The sequence below is a fragment of the Xenopus laevis genome, chromosome 8L, assembly GCF_017654675.1.
Source record: "Xenopus laevis strain J_2021 chromosome 8L, Xenopus_laevis_v10.1, whole genome shotgun sequence".
NCBI lineage: Eukaryota > Metazoa > Chordata > Amphibia > Anura > Pipidae > Xenopus > Xenopus laevis.
The window spans coordinates 112652194-112674112 of NC_054385.1; the positions used below are offsets into that span (position 1 = coordinate 112652194).

At 41.1% G+C, this 21919-nt stretch overlaps 1 protein-coding gene across 1 annotated transcript in view; it reads right to left on the reverse strand.

The window, feature by feature from the left end:
• Positions 1 to 232: 232 nt before the first annotated feature.
• The window catches only part of pals1.L (protein associated with LIN7 1, MAGUK family member L homeolog), a gene marked incomplete at its 5' end in the record, with an annotated part of 32872 nt that continues 11185 nt past the window's right edge, over positions 233 to 21919 (reverse strand). The window contains 12 exon segments of the mRNA NM_001091798.1: positions 233 to 1001; positions 2317 to 2427; positions 3779 to 3981; positions 4740 to 4907; positions 5768 to 5839; positions 5996 to 6067; positions 7729 to 7912; positions 9943 to 10020; positions 10576 to 10737; positions 10841 to 10987; positions 12075 to 12152; positions 19714 to 19922. Of these exon segments, the coding sequence (NP_001085267.1) occupies positions 825 to 1001; positions 2317 to 2427; positions 3779 to 3981; positions 4740 to 4907; positions 5768 to 5839; positions 5996 to 6067; positions 7729 to 7912; positions 9943 to 10020; positions 10576 to 10737; positions 10841 to 10987; positions 12075 to 12152; positions 19714 to 19922 (1661 nt within the window). The 3' untranslated portion in view covers positions 233 to 824.

Genomic DNA, 21919 nt, shown 5'->3' on the forward strand with positions numbered 1-21919 from the left:
CAAGTGCCATCGCTAGAAAATGGAATGTGTTTCAGTCGCAGATTCACGAGCAGGAAACATTGCAACCAAATAAAAAATGGCGGCAGAGCAAGAATGTCCCAGGATCTCGGTTTGCTGTGCGCATCCAGTTACAGTTCAGTACATGGGATTGTTCTGTGCATGGGAAGATCCAGGCCTTGCAGTCCAAGTGCAATGAGCTACAGAGAGATGTGCTGGTTTCTCATATACAGTATAGGAGTTAATAGGATTGATTTATTTCACAGATTTTTTTCTTTCTATGGTTACACTGGAAGCCGGCGGGTAGAAACGAGCACTTTGCTTACGAGATCAGTGTGTGTAAAAAGAACAACAAAAACAATCCAGTGTGTGCCGTCAGGTAGTAACATGTGCTCGGTGTGTATAGTGAGGAGCAACAGCCGCTTGTTTCCCTGGGGAATAAAAAAAAACTTCTGCAGGGTTTATAGTCCTCCCGGCAGCAGAGGGCGCTGTACAGAGCGTGGACACCGCTAAATCCTAGTGTTTTCAGCTTAAGTTGACAAACTACATTGAATTTGATTGGTGTTTATCTTATAAAGAGCAACTAAAACAATCATCATCAAGCAGAAACGAGTCTCGCTGGTTCAGTTAAGGTCCTTCTCCTTCTCACTAAGCTTTGGGTAATGCCACCGGCTGGGGTACTGTGGGATGCACCATCTGTATGTACCAACCAGCACTGGATTCCACTGGAGAAGGATAATGGCGCTCTCCTGCACCTCTGTATTCAGCAAGTGCTTTGAGCCCCCCTCCCCCGTGATTGCCTACAAACGGCTAGCACCCTCCTCTGTTCACCGCAGCCACGAAGAAGGGACCCACTGAGGCTCCGTGTCCAGTTTGTTGATCAGCCGAATCAGTTCCTGATAAGCCTTGTCTAAGTCTGTATTTACAATTGCTGTATCGAAGTAATGGCCGTTGTTCTGCTCCATTTCTCTGGCTTTCTCAATGATCTCTCTCAGCTCTTCTGGCTGCAACAGAAATGTTTGGGATTCAGCAATACTGATATATGATTGGGCAGTAGAGGGCAGTCATTGCTAATTTACCTACAGGACCACAAGGGGGGATACTTAGGCTAGCCCATTGGCCACGATTGATGTAGCTAGCTCTGGGCAGAAGCCAATGAGAGTTGCAGAATGAAATCTAAATGAGTCAAAAGCAAGCATTTGATTGGTTGCGCTGGATTCTTGAATGTTGCCTGTTACATCTTGCAGCCTTTAGTCTGTCTCAGCTTCATTTATGTAACAGGAACAGCCTCCCTAACCTCCCCCAAATATCATTATAATACACAAAAGCCATGACTATCTTGTAAATTATATAGTGAATAAAGTACCCCCTCTTGTAAAATATAAGGATATTATTAGTTACTGAGGAGTTTCATGACCATATAAAAACACGAGGCCGAAGGCCGAGTGTTTTTATACAGGTCATGGAACTCCGAGGTAACTTCTAATATCCTCATATTTTACAACTGGGGGTACTTTATTTATTATAATACACAAATTTTAGTAAGTCATGTGACAGAAATGACATCACTACTCACCGTTTATAACTGATGACATCACTACTCACCGTTTATAAGGATATAATTTACAGGATATTCATGGCTTTTGTGTATTATATCCTTATAATACACAAAAACCATGAATATCTTGTAAATTATATCCTTATAATACACAAAACCATGGTTATCTTGTAAATGAGATCCTTATAATACATAAAAGCCATGAATATCTTGTAAATTATATCCTTATAAACTGTGAGTTCTGATGTCATCAGTTATAAATGGTGAGTTCTGATGTCATATCTGTCACATGACTCACTGAAATTTGTGTATTATAATAAATAAAGTACCCCCAGTTGCAAATTATGAGGATATCAGAAGTTACCTCGGAGTTCCATGACCTGTATGACGGCCTCGTGTTTTTATATGGTCATGAAACTCCTCGGTAACTTATAATATCCTTATAATTTACAAGAGGGGGTACTTTATTTACTATATAAACAGTGACTAGTGATGTCATCAGTTATAAACTGAGTAGCGATGTAATTTCTGTCACATGACTGACTGAAACTTGTGTTTTATAATAAATAAAGTACCCCTTAAAAAATATGAAGATATAAGAAGTAACCTTGGAGTTCCATGACCTGTATAAAAGCACTGCGCCTTCAGCCTCGTGTTTTTATATGGTCATGGAACTCCTCTGTGACTTAATATCCTTATATTTAACAATATTACAATACTTTGTCTCTGTCACTCTCTATAGTGAATAAAGTAGCACTTACCTTGGGATTCCTGCCATCCTTGGCCAATAATGCCCTCAGCCTTTCTTGAGAAGGTGGCGCAATGAATATAATATATGGCTTTAAATCAGAATTACGGAGCATTTTTAGGGACTGTGAAGAAATAAAAAAATGATAGCAGGTTTTAGTTATATATATTTCTATTAAAGCACAAATATATCCACCCATATTAAGTTAAAATTGTTCAGAATGCTCTGGGAGGACTTCTACATTAAAATTTACAACCTTCAAGTTAACTTTTAGTATGTTATAGAATAGCTAGTTCTAAGCAATTTTTCAATAGGTTTTCATTTTTTCTTTTTTTTATAGTTTCTGAATTATTTGCCTTATTCATCGGACTCTTTCCAGCTTTCAAATGGGGGTCACTGACCCCATCTAAAAACAAACTGCTCTCTAAGGCTACACATTTATTGTTATTGTTACTTTTTATTACTCCTCTTTCTATTCAGGCCTCTCTTATTCATAATCCAGTCTCTTATTCCAATTGGTGCACAGTTGGTAGTATTTATGTGTGGGCCGGCCCGGCACCCGCGGGTCGGGCCGACCTTGCACTCTTCCTCACAGGTCAAATGCCGGCTTCCCACTTCCGGGTTTGTCTTTTATAGACGCTGCACCTGCTCGCCCTGCCCTTTTGTGATGTCACCGGCAGGGCGGGTTGGTGTGGGTCTATAAATGCAACCTGAAAGTCGGATGCGGGCGGGTGTGAGCCAAGGGAGGGCGGGTTAGGGTCGGGTGTGGGTTGAGGAAATCCCTACCCGCACATCACTAGTTGCTAGGGTAATTTGGACCCTTAAAAATACAAGGGGGGTTGTGGGAGCACTCCAGGCTCCCACTACCCCCCTTGCATTTTTAATTTGGACCCTAGTTACTATATTTGTGAATTGCAAACTGGAGAGCTGCTGAAGAAAAAGCTAAATAACTTAAAAACCACAGATAATAAAAAATGAAAAGCAACTGCAAATTGTCTCAGAATATCATTCTCTACATCATACTAAAAGTTAATTTAAAGGTGAAATGGCACGGATACTGTGATCATATAGAGTCTATAGAGGATTCCTGTTCTACTTTATACACAAGAGGAATGCATTCGTGCACAGTATACAAATACACAAAATTAAGCCCAATGGGACACAAATTTGGCCAAAACACCATACAGTTTACACTGGCCACTGAATTCAAGATGGAGCCCCAGAAGCTGTCATTTGGCCAATGGAACGGAGTTCCCAGAGCAACAGTTGTGATAGGAGAAAATAAAAAGCAGCATGGATTCCATCTGGCACTCATACAAGTACCTCTGCTACATACTGGCCCACACAGCAAACAGTTGGATCAGTGCAATATTTCTGCTTGTGCAGCCCCAGTGTGTATGAGACCAGCTTAAACTTTTATTTTTCCTTTGTCCTTCAGATTCGGATTTCTTACAAGATTTAGCGCCGCTCCTTACCTGCGTGTGCAGACACAAGAGGCAGATTTTGCCGGAGTTGATGACTTGCCGTACAGAGTCCACGCTGGTGCCATATAGGTTTTTCTCAAACTCCCCAGACTCAATGAACTTCCCAGAAGAAATGTCCGCATCAAAAGTCTGCCGCGACACAAAGTGATAGTCACGCCCTGACACTTCATTCTCCCTCCTGCTCCGAGTGGTATCTGGGCAATGAGAAAATTCCTTATATGTAGCAATGTTTTTTAGCGACATCGGTGTGCATTTAAAGAGACATACAGCCATCGGCAGTTACTTTCAGTGTGCGGTGAGCTCCAGTCAGGGTTATACAGGCCAAGATACAATTATCATGGAAAACAGTGCAATACTGTTAATATTCAGTGCAGTCACCAAAGTCTTACAGCACTAATCAGTGTGTGTCTTGAACCATAGAAAGTCTATGCACAGATTTTTCTTCTGTGTTCTAAGTGCTATAGTGATTTCTACAAAATGCTATCTCAAAAATAAAACTAATTATATCAAACAAGGTGCGTGTAGTGCTTGCTTCAAAATAATTTCTATGGTTCAAGACACAGATTACCGGTAGTGCTATAACACTTTGGTGACTGCAATGAATATTAACAGTATTGCACTAGGTTCTGTTATTAGTTTTTTTCCCATAGCCTGTGGCCCTGATCTATAATTGTATCTTGAGTTGATGATCCAGTGGAGGAACGGTGAAAAAGATCGGCAAAGGAAAAGTGTTTAATTTTCCTTTAAATCTTGCAAATTCTGTTTGTTTTTGCAATTGTAACCCTGTTATAGGGTTCTACAGGCAGCACCAGTGTTGCACAGGAGGCCATAGCAAACAAGGCAACAAAATTAATTAGCAGTTGAGAATTATGATAAAGGAAGCTGCCCCCTGCAGGTGATGGCTGTGATAGGGTACAAAGTTTAATGGGCCAGACCAATGGCAAACACTTACGAGGTACGGCGGCAGCAAATCTGTCTGGTTCGTTTGCCATGAGTCTTTGCCGTAGCTCATTCTGCCCACAACTCTGGGGCCCAATGAGAATGATTGGCCGCTTTCTGTTCGCCGGCTGATGATAAAGGGACATCTCCTCGTACGTCAGGATTTCTTCATTATCATAATCTTGCAGGAAGAAGAAGAGGAAGTCAGTCAAAAAAAAAAAAATCCTGCCAACAGGAGACTAAACAAGCTGTTTTACTGGCCTATCAGCAATAACATTACATGCTGCATTTACAGGCCACACTTTCATAACTGCTCATAAGTCTGGAATGGTTATGTAAAGCCATGAGAAAGGTAGTGGTGGGTTTGAACCACCTGTCCTGCGCATGACCGTATAAATATCAGGAGTAGCTAAAGAAATATCTGACGTTAAATGCAGAATCTCCATTTAGCGGGAATCTGCCTCGATTGTCATTTCGTCTGCCAATAGCAGGTAATATTATGACAAGTGGCAAGTCAGCTGTTTGGGATCAGTTATCCGGAAACCCATTATCCAGAAAGCTCCGAATTACGGAATGGCCGTCTCCCACAGACTCCATTTTATCCAAATAAATCAAATTTCTTTAAAATTATTTCCTTTTTCTCTATAATAATAAAACGGTAGCTTGTTCTTGGTCCCAACTAAGGTCTAATTAATCCTTATTGGAAGCAAAAGCAGTCTATTGGGTTTATTTAATGTTTACATGATTTTCTAGTAGACTTAAGGTGGCAATAGACGTAGAATCGTTTGGCGATGTCGCCAAATGAGCGGATCTCTCCCCGATATGCCCACATTGAGCCGGCTCAGATGTGGCCGCGATCCGACAGGATTTTATAACCTGCCCAGTCAAGATCTGCCCCAATTTTTGTCCAGATATCTGGGAAGCCCGTCGGATGGCCCAACACAAAGATCCATTATCCAGGAAAAAAAACCCAGGTCTCGAGCATTCTGCATAACAGGTCCCATACCTGTATATTGCTGTACGCTTTCATGCCGCACTTACCATCATTTTTATTGGCGTTGTACAGAACCTTCTTCCTTTTCTTCTTATTTTTCTTTGCACACCACAATTTCCCTGCAAAGATCACAACAGAAATAGGGTGAGCTGCATGAATCTGACCAATGGGAAATAAACACGTGTGCAGGAAGGGAGTGCTGTCTTGATTTCAAACGACGTACTCATTCCCAGTGTTCCAAACCAGCATGCACAACAGTTTTTATGGGAATTTACCCGATTTTTCTGGTTCTTTGTCTTCTTCTATCGTTTGTTTCATAGCTTCTCTCTGCTGCTGGAAGCTCTTTCCTTTAGAGAAGGGACACAATGGTGGAAACATGTCAGTGTATGAAAGAAAATTCTGGTTGAACGTTTCATTACTTTAGTCTTCTCCTATTTTACTGAAAGCAATTTTAGATAGTGATATTCTGAGACAATTTGCGGTTGGTCTTCATTTTTTATACAGTAGAACCACTCATTTTACATTTTTTCAGGGAACCAGAAAAGAATGGTGTAAAATCCAGGAAAATGTAAAATCAGGGAAATGTATTATGCAGAATTTATAGGTGGGACCACAAAACAACAATATAAAATGAGGGAAAACTTAAAATCAGGGGATGTAAAAGTGAGGCTCCATTGTATTTAGTTTTTTTTTTATTTAGCCATCGGTTCAACAGCTAGCTGGTTGCTAGGGTCGAACTCATTCTAGTAACCAGGCAGTGGTCTGAATATATTCCAGCCTCTCAAGGAAAGAAAAACTATCACTAACAAGCCTCAGAGAGCAGTACTTGTTTTGGCTGTGGAAAGCGGGAAAGAGGTGGAAGAGGCAAAAGTAATAAAATAGAAAAAACTTGGGTACGCAGAATCCACTATTTCGGATTCGGCCGAACCCCTGAATCCTTCGCGTAAGATTTGGCCTAAAACCGAACCAAAACCATTTTTTACTTTCTTGTTTTGTGACAAAAAGTCACACGATTTTCCTCCACACCCCTAATTTGCAAATGCAAATTAGGATTTCGGATACCGAATCCTGGATTTGGTGCATCCCTAAAAAAACAGGACACAATAAGGGTCAGGGCACACGCTCAGATTCGGGGAGATTAGTCGCCCGGTGACAAATCACCTCTTCTTCGGGGCAACTAACCTCCCCGAACTACCTTCCGCCGGCTAGAATGTAAATCGCCAGCGGGATGGCACGCAGAGCGCTTTGTTTTCTGAAGTCGCCCAAAGTTTCCTCATGAGGCAACTTTGGAAAAAGAAAGGTTCCGAGTGCCATCACGCCGGTGATTTACTTTCTAGATGGTGGGAGGCAGTTCGGGGTGATTAGTCTCCCAAAGAAGAGGAGATTTGTCACCGGGCGACTAATCTCCCCGAATCTGAGCGTGTGCCCTGACCCTTAAGCAATTCTATAATGACTTGATGTCATGAAGGATTAACTTCTTCTATTCTCTTGCTTTTCAGACACATTTTATAAATCCATTGCTACATAGTACACCACCTATGAGATTTCCCACTGTAGCCAATGAATGATTCTGCCTGGGCGGTGCCAAACATAAAACACATTATATTGCTCTATAACATGGCAGCAGCAGATAAAGGCAACAATAGAAGCAGGAAACGGTTATTCAGATCAGGAAGAGAAATAGGAAATGACTTTATTATGCTGACGAACGGGACACTACATTGTGCAGAGTACAGGTGAATAGGGTTTACTTAGATGATATGTGCCCTTTAAAAGTTCCCGTTGAACTAATTAGGGAAATAAAATTGAACAGTTAAGCCACTTATCACTTTCACAATTCTTATCAGGGGCTGGCCATCTGCCTGCAGCTAATTATAGGCACTTGCCTACTAATCTAAACAGTTATATTAACGCTGTCTCAGTACTGAGCTATAGAAGTGGGAACAGTCACTTCACATCCCTTCATTCAACCTGGTGTAAAATAAATCCCCGGCTATTAAATATTCACCAGGTACAAGTCCTGCCAAAGGCTGGTTGTCTTCATCACCATCCCGATAAGCCTGCCACCAGTTGGGGTCCTCCTGACTAATAACATGGAGGATGTCTCCTTTCTGGAAGGATAGGCCTAGCTCTCTGCATGGCACATAAGGGTCGTCAGATGGGTCGTAGTCAAAGTGAGCCTTTACATGTACCTGAGGAGAGAACCAGGAGAAGGTTTAATGGAAGAGGAGAAAAAAAACAAAAGGGGACCCTTTCTACCCCATCAATCTCTACTCCATGCAAGGCACTTGCTGCCCCTTTCCTGCTGCAGTCTAATAACTAAGAAGTGCTTCAAACAATAACTTTATTTTATCAGAAACCATACAGAATTTTTAAAGGAGAAGGAAAGTCACAATCACTGGAGGTGTCAAAAGTCAGGGCACCCCCAGTGATTGTATTCACTTACCAGATTCCCTGGGCTGGTTCTCTGTTAGCAGAAAACTGCACTGACCCAGGGTTCTTCTCAGAGAGCACCACAGAGCAATCCTCTTCTTTTGCTTCTTCTTTCTTCAAAAAAAAAAAAAAAAAATCTGGCTTTTTTTGTTAAAGCTCAGCTTTTCACTCTACTGCACATGCTCACCTGTGCGAAGAAAGATGAAACAGCCGGAGGACTGCTCCATGGTGCCTTGGGTTGGTGCTGTTCTGTGGATAGGAGGACTGGCCTAGGGTATTTGGAAAAAGAATACAATCACTAGGGGATGCCTAACTTTTGGCACCCTCCCCCCAGTGATAGTTGACTTTACTTCTCATTTAAATCATTTATGCTTAGAATGCTCCCTATTCCAGAGAAAAAAAGCTCATATTAAAGGGAAACTCCACACAAACATAACTTAAGCTTTTTAAAAAGTAAATATAATTTCAAGCAACTTTGCAATATACAATTAAAAAAGTCAATTAAAAAATATGCAGACTTTTCATGATTTTTAATGGTTTGGAACAGTTCCCTAAGCCTAACCCCCTTTACTAATGTTGATCTGTCTGACTACTTTGCTGAGCTGGCTGACTACTGTTACTTTGCATCAGCAGCCATCTGTCTGCATCCTCCAAACCCCACAATTCCCTGCACATGATAAGAAATGGAACATCACAGTGCAATGCATTGTGGGTTATGTAGTTCCTGCATGCTGTCTGTAAGCTGTGGAGAAGTTGTTACAATTTATAACATCAGTGTTTAGTCCCTCCTTCCCTGCCAGGTCTATTTATCAAATTTTGGTTTGGAAGCCAGAGTTTCCCCTTTTATTGGCCTGATAGTTCCCCTTTAAAGGAGACGGAAAGTCTGTTTGCACTTAGGGGTGCCAAATATTAGGCACCCCTAAGTGATTGTATTGACTTACATGAAACCCCGGGCCGGTGCTCCTATCGGCAGAAAACTGCACCGGCCTAGGGTTTTACCAGTGAGCACCATGGAGAGAGCTTCTTCCTGCGTCCTCTTTCTTCGCGGGGTTGCGCATGCGCAGTAAAACAAAAATCCGAACTTTAACTAAAAAGTCAGCTATTTAGTTCTACTGCGCATGTGTTTGCCTGGGAAGTCTAAGGAAAGAAGAAGACGGTGCTCGCTAGAAAAACTTCGGGCCGGTGCAGTTTTCTGCCGATAGGAGCACCGGTCCAGGGTTTTAGGTAAGTCAATACAATCACTTGGGGGTGCCTAACATTTGGCAACAACCCCAAGTGCAAACAGACTTTCCTTCTCTTTTAAGATACTGGTAACCAGAATATCTGTAAACACCTAAATGGAAAGCAACCATTTTGGCCTAACATAAGGGTCACTGTGGTGCCAGATTAGTTAGGAAAAACAAAACCTATGCTTGATAACTATATAAAAGTCAACCATCTGTACCGATTGGCTAAAAACACATAAATATGTGTAAAGTAGTTGGGTACTTGCTTGAAGTGCGCTTTTGGGTTGGATCCAGGCACATGTGCTGTATAGTACTTTTAGGAATGAATTAGTGAATTTCATACATTACGCATGGGCCTTGCCTAGTGGGTGCAGGGGAGACTTGGTAATTACATGAAAAATAGCAGGTCTAAAAATACAGGCCTGTGCTCTTCAAGTATGTACCCCAGGCTGGGCAATTTTTAAGGCAGGTACATACCAGTGTTGCCCATAAGTTTAGCAATTGTCTTATTAATGGGCTTGGAGACATTTGCTTATACCTGCCAGGCATCACAAAGTACTTACCACAGATTCTTTAGTGGACAGTGACTTGGACTGTTGGCTGGGAATCAGCAGAAATGACAAGTTGCCATGCATATCAGCCTAAAAGAGGAATGGGAAGAATTGACACTGGAAACCTTAAAAAATACAATGTTGTATATTGCTCTTACACAGACAAAGACACTAGAAATGAAACCTTTTAAACATCGGTCTTAACATGGTCTATGCTTGCAGTTTATAATTTTGGGGCCAAACATCTGCTTATTAGAATTACAGCAGTGTCAAGAGGTTTTGTATTATCAGAGTGGAGTGGCCGAGCCCTGATTGACCACCATTTCATGATTCCCTCGGACGCTTTACATTCCATGAACTGAGCAGGAGGAATTTAAGGGGGGCTATCAGACTAAGTGGATTCACATTGTTGCAGCACATTAGCACCAGCCAAAAGCCCAGACACAAAGCCTGACCAGTATTCTAGTCACAATGGCTGCCAAAGTGACTTCTGTGTGCAAAGTAGAATGAGAGCCAAATTTAATACGCTCCTTCCTCCACTGCATTGCCGACAGCACAAAATGCATGAAAACTTTTTGGTTCAGACTTGTAATAGAGCAAGGAAAGTGCATAGTCGAGCAATATTGACACTCATCATCTACTTACCAGCAGTTCAAACACCTCGTTCACATCTTTCCCTCGGATCTCGGTGCCATTTATTTGAAGGATTTCATCCCCTTCGTGTAACAAGCCGCTCTTTTCCGCTGCCCCACCCTTGACTATCCGGCTGATAATGACAGAATCCCCATCATTCCGCACAGTGGCCCCCTACAGGGAAGGAAACTGTTAAGACTCACCAAGACACAACGATTGCTTCCAGGTGCTTTGCCCAGACATGTATATGGTTATCAATTAACCACAGCTTACTTACCAATGGGATATCTCTGGCTTTGTCTATTCGGACAATTTTTACGGTCTCGTCTCCATATAGCCCAATGTTCTCGTAAAAGCAATCTTCTGATGAGGGCTCAGGCATCATCTCCTGCTCCGCAACCTTGTCATGGGCCAGAAGAAGAGCCTAACAAATTGGAAGACACATTGCACAAACATGAGCCGGGAAATGGAATTTAGGAATTCTAAACATGGCAGAAATCTGCTCCCTTTGACCCAATTCTAACAGTGCACAGAGGCTTATTAGTGTTGTACATCAATCTTTTTCCTTTCAACAAATCCCAATCATTATGTAAGATACATGGAAAGTGCCTTCTCCCTGTCGGCTACACCCAACTAACTCATCGCTGAAGTATTTAGATAAGTCTGGACGCATTAAGTTATAATGCATACAATAAAATAATGAATGTGATGTTATAATCACTTTTAGTGTGCACAAGGCAGTGTATTTCCTTGTGCCGGTATGCCGTTGACAGTGGTACAGGTATGGGACCTGTTATCCAGAATTCTCGGGACCTGGGGTCTTCCGGATAATGGAATTTCTTTCATTTGGATCTTGATACCCTAAATCTACTAGACTATCATGTAAACATTAAATAAACCCAATAGACTGGTTTTGCTTCCAATAAGGATTCATTATATTTTAGTTTGGATCAAGTACAGCTACTGTTTTATTATTACAGAGAAAAAGGAAATCACTGTTTGAACATTTAGATTATTTGAATAAAATGAAGTCTATGGGAGACAACCTTTCTGTAATTAAGAGCTTTCTGGATAACGGGCTAGCGGATAACGGTTCCCATACCTGTATAGCATTGGCTATTGCCATTAGCAGGCGTATCAATCGCAAGACCTGCCCAGCAGCAGAGCAATAACGACTTGCATGTATTGTGTTCCAGACACTAATATGCCTATGAGTGCATGTGGGATCCCACAAAACGCGTTAGGAAGAGGATTTGTCTGGTAAATAGATTTGCTTTTAACTTTACTGCTGCCTGCTGATCCGTAGAGGGTTCTGTATTGGCTATGAAATTTTTTCAGACACTAAGGTCAAGCAACTCTGGTCAGGGAAAACCCTGTGATAATCACATGTCCCCGGCTGCACAGAGTTTACCTATATAATCCTATGGTGCACGGGGTGAGTGAGTGAAGGTTTATAGGGCTGCTGCTATGTTAAAACTGGGTCCCACCACACACATTTCTCAGTACTTTACCTGAATGTGAGGGGTGTTTAGCAAGACACTAAGCTCCTGACTTTCCTTCTGATGGCTGGACTTTAACACTTGCTGTACCTAACAAGTGGACAAACAAGAGCAAGGCGTTATTCATTGCAGGCCAAGTATTATAATAAATGCAACAGCAAGATAAAATGTTATTTTTCATGTGTCTCTCTCTTCAATCATTCCACATAACCCAATCAGCCCCTCATTAACCTGCATTAAGAAAGCTCTACATCAGGAGAGCCCGTACTTTACTAATGTCAGGTCTACTTTTAGTGACGTTGTCCCATTATGATCTACCTCCATAAAAGCATTGTTTTCCATGGAAAATATTACTTAAATATTATATTGATTTATGAGACAATTGATATTGCTATATATATAACAAACAACTATTTCTTATGTAACCTTAACATAATAAATATCTGAATTGAAAGCATGAAACAGGAAGGTGATATAGACAAGATGTTTGTTGACAGTGTCTTGAGATCGACTGATCACCAGCTAAAGGTCTACTGGTAGATCACAATCTATCTTTTGGGCACCCCTGCTCTACATGTATGTATAACTATTACTCTTTACCAGCATGTAAAGCATCAGGCAAGGCAATTTGACACTACGGCTACTTCTTTTCCTCCACTGGTATTGTGATGTTATACACAACAAGGCTTCTCCATTTATTACTTCTGTTCCTAGGCGGCATGTAGAGAGCAGGAGTATTCCCCTGCTGAACATTTCCCATTCATCACTTGCTTGCTACTATCATTCCACATTGGCTGATTTACTAACAGTTCTATGCTTTGCCTCTTCTCTGCACAACTGCCCATAAGTGAAACCTTGATCCTCACAATCCTCAATCTCACCAGCAGAGAAGCAATGCCTGGTATGTTTTTGTGCTCCAGCACTATATGTAGAACTACCCCCCAAGTCCAATGAAATATTAACCCTTACAGAAATCAGATGCTGACACACACACACAGCAGGAATGACTTACCTTGCCCAGATCATTACAACTGCCCTTCTTCCCCCATATTGTCGCTCCTCTACACTTGTCAAACATAAACCTCACTTCTACTTCCAACCCTTTGCCTCATGTGGATTTCTGCGGCCATGTGGCCCATGGACACTTTTTATGGGAGTTTACAGGGGTATAACTACAGGGGAAGCAGACCCAGTGGCTGCAGGGAGGCCCAAGAGGTACAAGGGGCACCATGAAGTCATAATTAACTTACAATTTCAATATATATATTGGTAAAACAGGACACCACAACATGATAAGCACCAATTTAAGGGAGTTTACAGGGGTGTAACTACAGAGAATGCATACGGTACCCTGTGGCTGTATAGAGGCCAAGAGGTACAGGGGCACCATGAAGTCCTAATTAACTTGCAGTTACAATATATAAGTGTAAAACAGGACAACACAATATGATAAGCACCACTTTATGGGAGTTTACAGGGGTGTAACTACAGGGGAAGCAGACCCTGTGGCTGCAGGAGGGGCAAGAGGTACAGGGGCAACACGGGGTCCTAATTAACTTGCAATTTTAATACATATTGGTAAAACAGGACAACACAACATGATAAGCACCAATTTAGGGGGGTTTACAGGGGTGTCACTACAGGAGAAGCAGACCCTGTGGCTGCAGGGAAGCCCAAGAGGTAAAGGGGGCCCATGAAGTCCTAGTTTTGCAATAACAATATATTTTGGTACAACAGAATAACGCGACATGATAAGCACCGATATTGCAGACTAAAGTGCCTCCGTTTCTTTGCCTCGTTTCTATGTTCTTTCTGGAAGTACTATCACACTGTGAATGGTGTGTTTTATGAAACTGCAGTAAAAGAATCATCTTGGGTCCTACTGTACTAGTTTGATAAAACAGGACAACCGCTGGATATTTTGGAGGCCCTAAAATGAATTTGCTGTGGGGTCCAGTAACATCTTAAGTTACATCAATGGAGGGGGGGTTTATTTGCTGCAATATGTAAAATATCTGTAATAATCCACGTTTCCCCGAGACCTTATTCTGCCTTTGACATCAAAAAGTACTGTACAGAACTTGTCAGTAACAAAATATATTTTCACAAGGGATGCACCGAATACAGGATACGGTTCAGGATTCGGATACACTCAAATCCCTCTGGCCAGCCCAACCAAATCCTAATTTGCATATACATTCGGTATTTGCCCGAATTTTTCGCGAAGGATTCAGGGGTTCGGCTGAATCCAAAATAGTGGATTTGGTGCATCCCTAATTTTCACCGTCACTAAGGGCTCTTACTGACGAGCGGTTGAAGCTGCGCTCCCCTGCGTTCTGTTTTTCTGCGTTCAGCCGCAGGGGAGTGCAGGAATAGACGCATTACATTTTTTCCAATGGGGCTGTACTCACACAGGTGCGTGTAGGCGCCGAACGCAGGTTGAGACTTTTTCCTGCGTTCGGCGCCTACACGCGCCTATGTGAGTACAGCCCCATTGGAAAAAACGTAATGCGTCTATTCCTGCACTCCCCTGCGGCTAAACGCAGAAAAATGGAACGCAGGGGAGCGCAGCTTCAACCGCTCGTCAGTAAGAGCCCTAAGGCAAGAGGAAATAATGATTGAGCAGTTCAGTGTGGAGATACTCAGTGGGTTCACTCCCTGCCCCACCCCATGATGTTAATTGCTAACTCTTTATTATGTGCATGTGACGTATCTGATTAGTCAGAAAGTTCATGCCGTTTCCAAAAGAGTACAAGACACACACACATCCACAGACACAGTAATTATTTTATTCTCAACTGTAAAACTTTTATGGGAGAAAAATGCAGACAAACTAAATAAAAATGTTATCATTGCGGAATAGAGGCTGGAAAAGGATTGCTGATTATATAAACCCTCCTGCTAGACAAACTCAAATTCTGGAAGAGAAAGGGCGTGCCCAAGAAGCATTGATGGCCGACTCACAGGCAGCTGCTGACTGTCACATGCACATGGCACTGAGAGGGAATACAGTAGAGGGGTCCTTTATTGAATTTATCAAGGGTTCCCAGGTGACAATGACGTTCTCTCTTTACTGCATGTCGGCCCATTACACTTAGAGGCACATTTATCAAAGGTCACATTTCAAATTCATGTGAGTTTTTAAAAACTCCCCTAAACTCCCATTTTTTTTAAAAATATAATTTTTCAAACTAGGATGAATTAAATCGAAAAAAAAACTCAAACATCATGAAGGCTGTAAACAATTCAACATTAATTCCTGGACGTCTCCCACTGACAAACAGCAATTCGGCAGGTTTTAGGTGGCAATTAGTCTAATTCTTAAAGGAGAACTAAACCCTAGAAATGAATATGGTTACAAATGGCATATTTTATATACTGACCTTACTGCACCAGACTAAAGTTTCAGCTTGTCAATAGCAGCAATGATCCAGGACTTCAAACTTGTCACAGGGGGTCACCATCTTGGAAAGTGTCTGTGACACTCACATGCTCAGTGGGCGCTGAGCAGCTGTTGAGAAGCTAAGCTTAGGGCTCGTCACTAATTATCCAGCAGAAAATGAGGTTCCCCTGTAATATAAGCTGATGCTACATGGCTGATTATTAAATTCTGATGCTAATTGCACTATTTTCTGTGCTGCCACGTAGTAATTATCTGTATTAATTACTAATCAGCCTTATATTGTGACATTTCTATTCTATGTGTACTGTATATTGTGAGTGGATCCCTAAGCTCAGTAAGTGACAGCAGCACAGAGCATGTGCAGTGGATCGGCAGAAAAGAAGATGGGGAGCTACTGGGGCATCTTTGGAGACACAGATCTTTACTGCTAAAGGACTGTGATTGCCTTGGGCTGGTAAAGAAGCACAAAACAATGTACAAAATTTCTACCCTACGTCTTTAGTTAAGCTTTAGTTCTCCTTTAAAGGGTTAGAATATGATAAATCTTGGAAATCAAATTAGATTTTTTCTTTTTCTTTTTTAAAAAAGCTTGTCTTGGAATTGAATAACTCCCTAGTTGAATTCGACAGTTTTGACCATAAAAAAATGTGAAAATTCTAATTTTCAATTCGACCCTTGATAAATCTGCCCCCTAGTGAGTTAGTGGCAGCTCAGCTAAACTCATGCAAGTGAGAGATGAATCAGGAGATGGGCCTCCGCATCCTAGGAGTTGACTAATGGAAATATTAAAATCCCAATGTATAAATTATTTAATTTGCTTTATTTTCCCTCACAACTGACTCAGCCCATACATTTAACATATCCTAAGCAGTCTTTGTCTAGCTGTCAAAAACCAGCAGCCAGAGTGGGACATTGATGGACAGTGAAAGGGCAGAGCATCACTGGAGCCATGGCCAAACAATCTGTAAACATCCCTCTCCAATGCAAGGACAATGAGTTTTCTAAAAGGATAAGTAAACCTTTGAAATAAGTGAATGTAAAATGGATGAGAGGGCTATTCTAAGCACTTCTTTTGCAATGTACATTATATTATTATCATTATATATTTTTCTTTAATTCAAAGATATTAAGGGATACATGTACGGTTCATATAAATGAATTTTGTTACAACAGTGCCACCTGTTGGTCAGTTACTGACCAGTCTGACCACCAAGTAGTCAAGGAAGTTGTCAGGAGAAAGAAAGAGGCTGCTCTGATGTTCTTCTGCTTAGGAAAAAATAAAAAAAAAAAAAAAAACTTTCCTAAGCAGAACTTCCTTGACTACTTGGTGGTCAGAAACAATTCATTTATATTATTTATATTTATAACAGTACATGTATCCTTTAATAGCTTTGAATTAAAGAAAAATAAACAATGAATGTACAATACAAGAGTGCTTAGAATAGCCGCCTCCTAAATTTTACATTCTCTTATTTTAAAGGTTTACTTATCCTTTAAAGGGGATGTTCACCTTTGAGTTAACTTTTAGTATGATGTACAGAGTGATATTCTGAGACAATTTGCAATTGGGTTTCATATTTTAATGATTTCTGATGCTCGAGTTATTATTCAGCAGCTCTCTAGTTCGCCTTATCAGCAATCTAGTTGCTAGGGTCCACATTACCCTAGCAACATGCACCGATTTGAATAACAGACTGGAGTATGAATAGGAGAGAGACTGAATAGAAAGATGTGTAATAAAAAGTAGCAATAACTATAAATGTGTAGCCTTACAGAGCATTTGGTTTTGTTTAGATGGGGTCAGTGACCCATATTTGAAAGCTGGAAAGAGTCAGAAGAAGGAAAATATTTCAAAATTATAAAAGAGAAAAAAAATTAAGGCCTATTGAAAGGTTGCTTAGCATCAGCCATTCTATAACTTGCTAAAAGTTAACTTAAAGGTGAAACACCCCTTTAAAGCCATCCATATATATTCCATAAGTCTATGCAAGTGTAGGGATTACACAGTTATAAGCACATTTCTGCTGGAAAATCTGAAGATAAATTGGACCTTTCATATACAGAAATCCAGCTTTGTATACAGCCATAGTAAAGCCCTTTAAGATCTGCAGAAAGCTCATCCCATTAGTAAACTATGAAAATTGTCATTTCTCAGGGCATATTGGGACAGCGATCAACAATGATCCCGTGCACAATGGCAAATAGCCACATTTACAATGAAGGTTCGTCTTAAATTTAAATTCCTTTTAACTAGTAAAAGGCACCAGATATCCCTCTGCTCTGCCTCTTTGCCAGAGCACAGGCGTTAAGTGGGAGCTTTGTATATACATTCTCATTTGACAGGCTCTCACTCTCACATTCCAGCTTATCAAACAGAATGTAGAACTGCTCTTTGAAGCATTAAATGTGGCCTTTCCTCCCCTGTCGGCCATGTTTACCTACTGGCCTCAACCCATTTACATCTGGTTATGCCATAAATGTCTTCCACTTCCCCATGCTTATCATGGCAATATAAAAGGGTAGTTCACCTTTAAAGGAGAAGTAGGTAGAAATGTTGTACATGATGTTTTGAGCTTCTGTACCAGCCCGAGGCAACCACAGCTTTTTAGCAGTAAAGATCTGTGTCTCCAAAGATGCCCCAGTAGCTCCCCATCTTCTTTTCTGCTGATTCACTGCACATGCTCTGTGCTGCTGTCACTTACTGAGCTTTGGGACCCACTCACAATATACAGTACACATAGAATAGAAATGTCACAATATAAGGCTGATTAGTAATTAATACAGATAATTACTACGTGGTAGCACAGAAACCAGTGCAATTAGCATCAGAATTTAATTATCAGCCCTGTAGCATCAGCTTATATTACAGGGGAACCTCTTTTTCTGCTGGATAATTAGTGACGACCCCTAAGCTTAGCTTCTCAACAGCTGCTCAGAGCCCACTGAGCATGTGAGTGTCACAGACACTTTCCAAGATGGTGACCCCCTGTGACAAGTTTGAAGTCCTGGATCATTGCTGCTATTGACAATCTGAAACTTTAGGCTGGTGCAATAAGTTCAGTATATAAAATATGGCTTTTTTAGCCATATTCGTTTTAAGGGTTTAGTTCTCCTTTTAACTAACTTTTAGTATGTCATAGAATGGACAAGCAACTTTTCAATTGGTCTTCATTATTTATTTTCTATAGTTTTTTTTTTTAATTACAGGCATGGGACCTGTTATCCAGTGCCCTGGGATTTTTTGGATCTTTCTGTAATATGGATCTTCATACCTTAAGTCTACTATAAAATCATGTAAACATTAAATAAACCCAATAGACTGGTTTTGCTTCCAATAAGGATCAATTATATCTTAGATTGGATCAAGAACAATGTACTGTTTTATTATAACAGACAAAAAGGAAATCATTTTTAAAAATCTGGATTATTTGGATACAATGGAGTATATGGGAGACTGCCTTTTCATTATTTGGAGCTTTCTGGATAATGGATTTCTGGATAACAGATCCCATACCTGTATTTGCCTTCTTCAATCTGCCTCTTTCCAGCTTCCATATGGGGGGGGTCGACGACCAGTCTATAAAACACATGCTCTGTAATAGTTATGTGCGGGCTAACCCTAAACCCGTGGGTTTACCTGCAAGTTGGGCAGGATCGGGCTGACTCCTGCACAAAAACTAGTGACCTAGCGACCTAGTACCGACAGCTTCGGGCACCAGAATTTATAGACTTCCACCTGACCCCGCCCCTTTTGTGGCATCACTGCAGGGCGGTTCCGGTGTGGGTCTATAAAAAGAGGGCAGGAGCAGGCCCGGGCCGGGTGTGGTTCAGGAGGGGGCGGGTTAGGGTCGGGGGCGGGTTAGGGTCGGGTGCGGGTCGACCCGCACATCACTACTCTGTAAGGCTACAAATGTATTGTTTTTGCTACTTTTTATTACTCCTCTTTCTATTCAGGTTCTCTCCTATTCATATTCCGGTCTCTTATTTCAATTGGTGCATGGTTGCTAGGGTAATTTGGAACCTAGTTACCAGATTGCAGAATTGCAAAATGAAGAGCTGTTGAATAAAAAGCAAAACAACTCAAAAAACACAAATAAAAATGACAACCAATTGCGAATTGTCTCAGAATATTAAAGTTAACTCAAAGGTAAACAATCCCTTTAAAGGATATCTGGAGACACAGCAGTAACACGATTGCTTTACATGAAACTACTGTTGCTCTGTAGTGTAGAAAGATGAACCACTGACCTCTTGTGTTAGATCTTGTGCGTTAGGAACGAGCGGGTACGGGGGGCTGACTTTGTTCATGTGCACGGCCACAGCATTGTGGATCTTGAAGGCGTTCTGAAAGTCCACATTTTGCACCAGTTGGAAAAGTAAGCCAATATCTTCCTGGCTCTGAGAGTCTACCAAGGTGTGCTGGATATCCTTGAGCGACGATAACAAGTCTTCAATCTCTGAAATGGGAAAAATGAACATCATTTAACATTTGAAGCCACCATAGCTTGTCAACACCCTGAAAATATTTGCATTTTATGATTACAAATAAAACATTTGCTGCACATTTAAACTGGACAGAAAAGAGAAACTCACCATACAAAGAGTCAGTCGCAAGTTTATGGAATCTCTCCTCAATACATTTTATTATTGACTTTATTATTATTATTGGAAAAACGCATCAGTTAATAGTGCTGCTCCAGCAGAATTCTGCACTGAAATCCGTTTCCCAAAAGAGCAAACAGATTTTTTTTTTATAATCAATTTTGAAATCTGACATGGGGCTAGACATATTGTCAGTTTCCCAGCTGCCCCCAGTCACGTGACTTGTGTTTTGATAAACTTCAGTCGCTCTTTACTGCTGTACTGCAAGTTGGAGTGATATCACCGCCTGCCTCCATCCCCCCCAGCAGCCTAACAACAGAACAATGGGAAGGTAACCAGATAGCAGCTCCCTAGAGCTGGCTATAGATGCAAAGATTTGATCGTTTGATTCCTCGAACTATCAGACTTATTGGACTTCCCCATCTCCCGACCTGCCACTAACCTTTCAGATCAAATAAAGTAGTAAAAGAACAGATCAGCCGATGTTCTGCCCCTGACAGCAATGGTACGAAAGTTATGTCCGACAAACGCTAGTGACAGTCTCCCACTGAAAATCGTCCGATCAGCAATACACGCAGAGATATTATCGGCAGCCGACAGAAATTTTCTAACCTGTCTGATCAACTGAACGACTGATCGGCATGGCACAACAGATGTCGGAACACTCAACACACAATCCAAAAATTGTACGAATCGAGGATTCGTACGGTCGGATCTTTGCGTCTATGGCCAGCTTAACACAAGATAACAGCTGCCTGGTAGATCTAAGAACAGCACTCAATAGTAAAACCCAGGTCCCACTGAGACACATCAGTTACATTGAGTTGGAGAAACAACACCCTGCCAGAAAGCAGTTCCATCCTAAAGTGCAGGCTCTTTCTGAAAGCACATGACCAGGCAAAATGACCTGAGATGGCTGCCTATAATATTACAACTAAAAAAATACACTAGCTGGTTCAGGAATGAAATTTTATATTGTAGAGTGAATTATTTGTAGTGTAAACAGTGTAATTTAGAAATCATAAAAATCATGACAGCTCTGATGTACATATGTCCAGTCATCTTACAGTTATTGAAAGCCAATTCTTCAGCGGAACACAAGGAAATCTAAGGCTAGCTCTGATCTACAAAACCCAGTCATCTCACAGCTAAGGCAATGCAACTCACAAGGAGCTTCTAGTGTAGTTCTCATATACACAGACCATCTCACGGTTGTGCAAAACCTATGCTCTATTTTTTTGGTGCTGTATTACACACAGGCCAGAAAAATCTCAAGTGAGGGGACTTAACACAATCTATGTTTACTCTCTTTCATAAACCTAGCATAAAAGAAATTTCTATTACCCAGACACAAAAATCTGTATAATAAAAGTCCTTTTCAAATTACACATGAAATCCATTTTCTATTTTTTATTAAAGCATTCTTAGCTGTTGTAAGCTCATTTAAAAATCTCAGCTGTCAATCAAATATTGTCTGCCCCTCCTCTATGCCTTAAACATAGAGGCGGGCCAGACAATAACTTTCACTTTTCATTCAGCACTTCCTAAATGTCACTGCTCTCCCCCGTTCTTTTCACCGTTTAATTATGTAGCCAGTGCATGGGGATGGACATCGGGTCCCCCATTCTGGTGCACAAACAAGATTCTGAGATGATACAAGGCTTGTCTTAATAACAGTGTCCACAAAATGGCTCCTGTCTGCTTGCTATAATTTTGAATTCCCAGACTGAAGGAAACAAGATTCAAATAATTTATAGGATTTTGAATATTTTTTTTTTGGGTGACGGGTCCCCTTTAATGACATTGTGCACAGCAGTGACCCCCAATCAGTGGCCTCGAAGTAGCATATCGC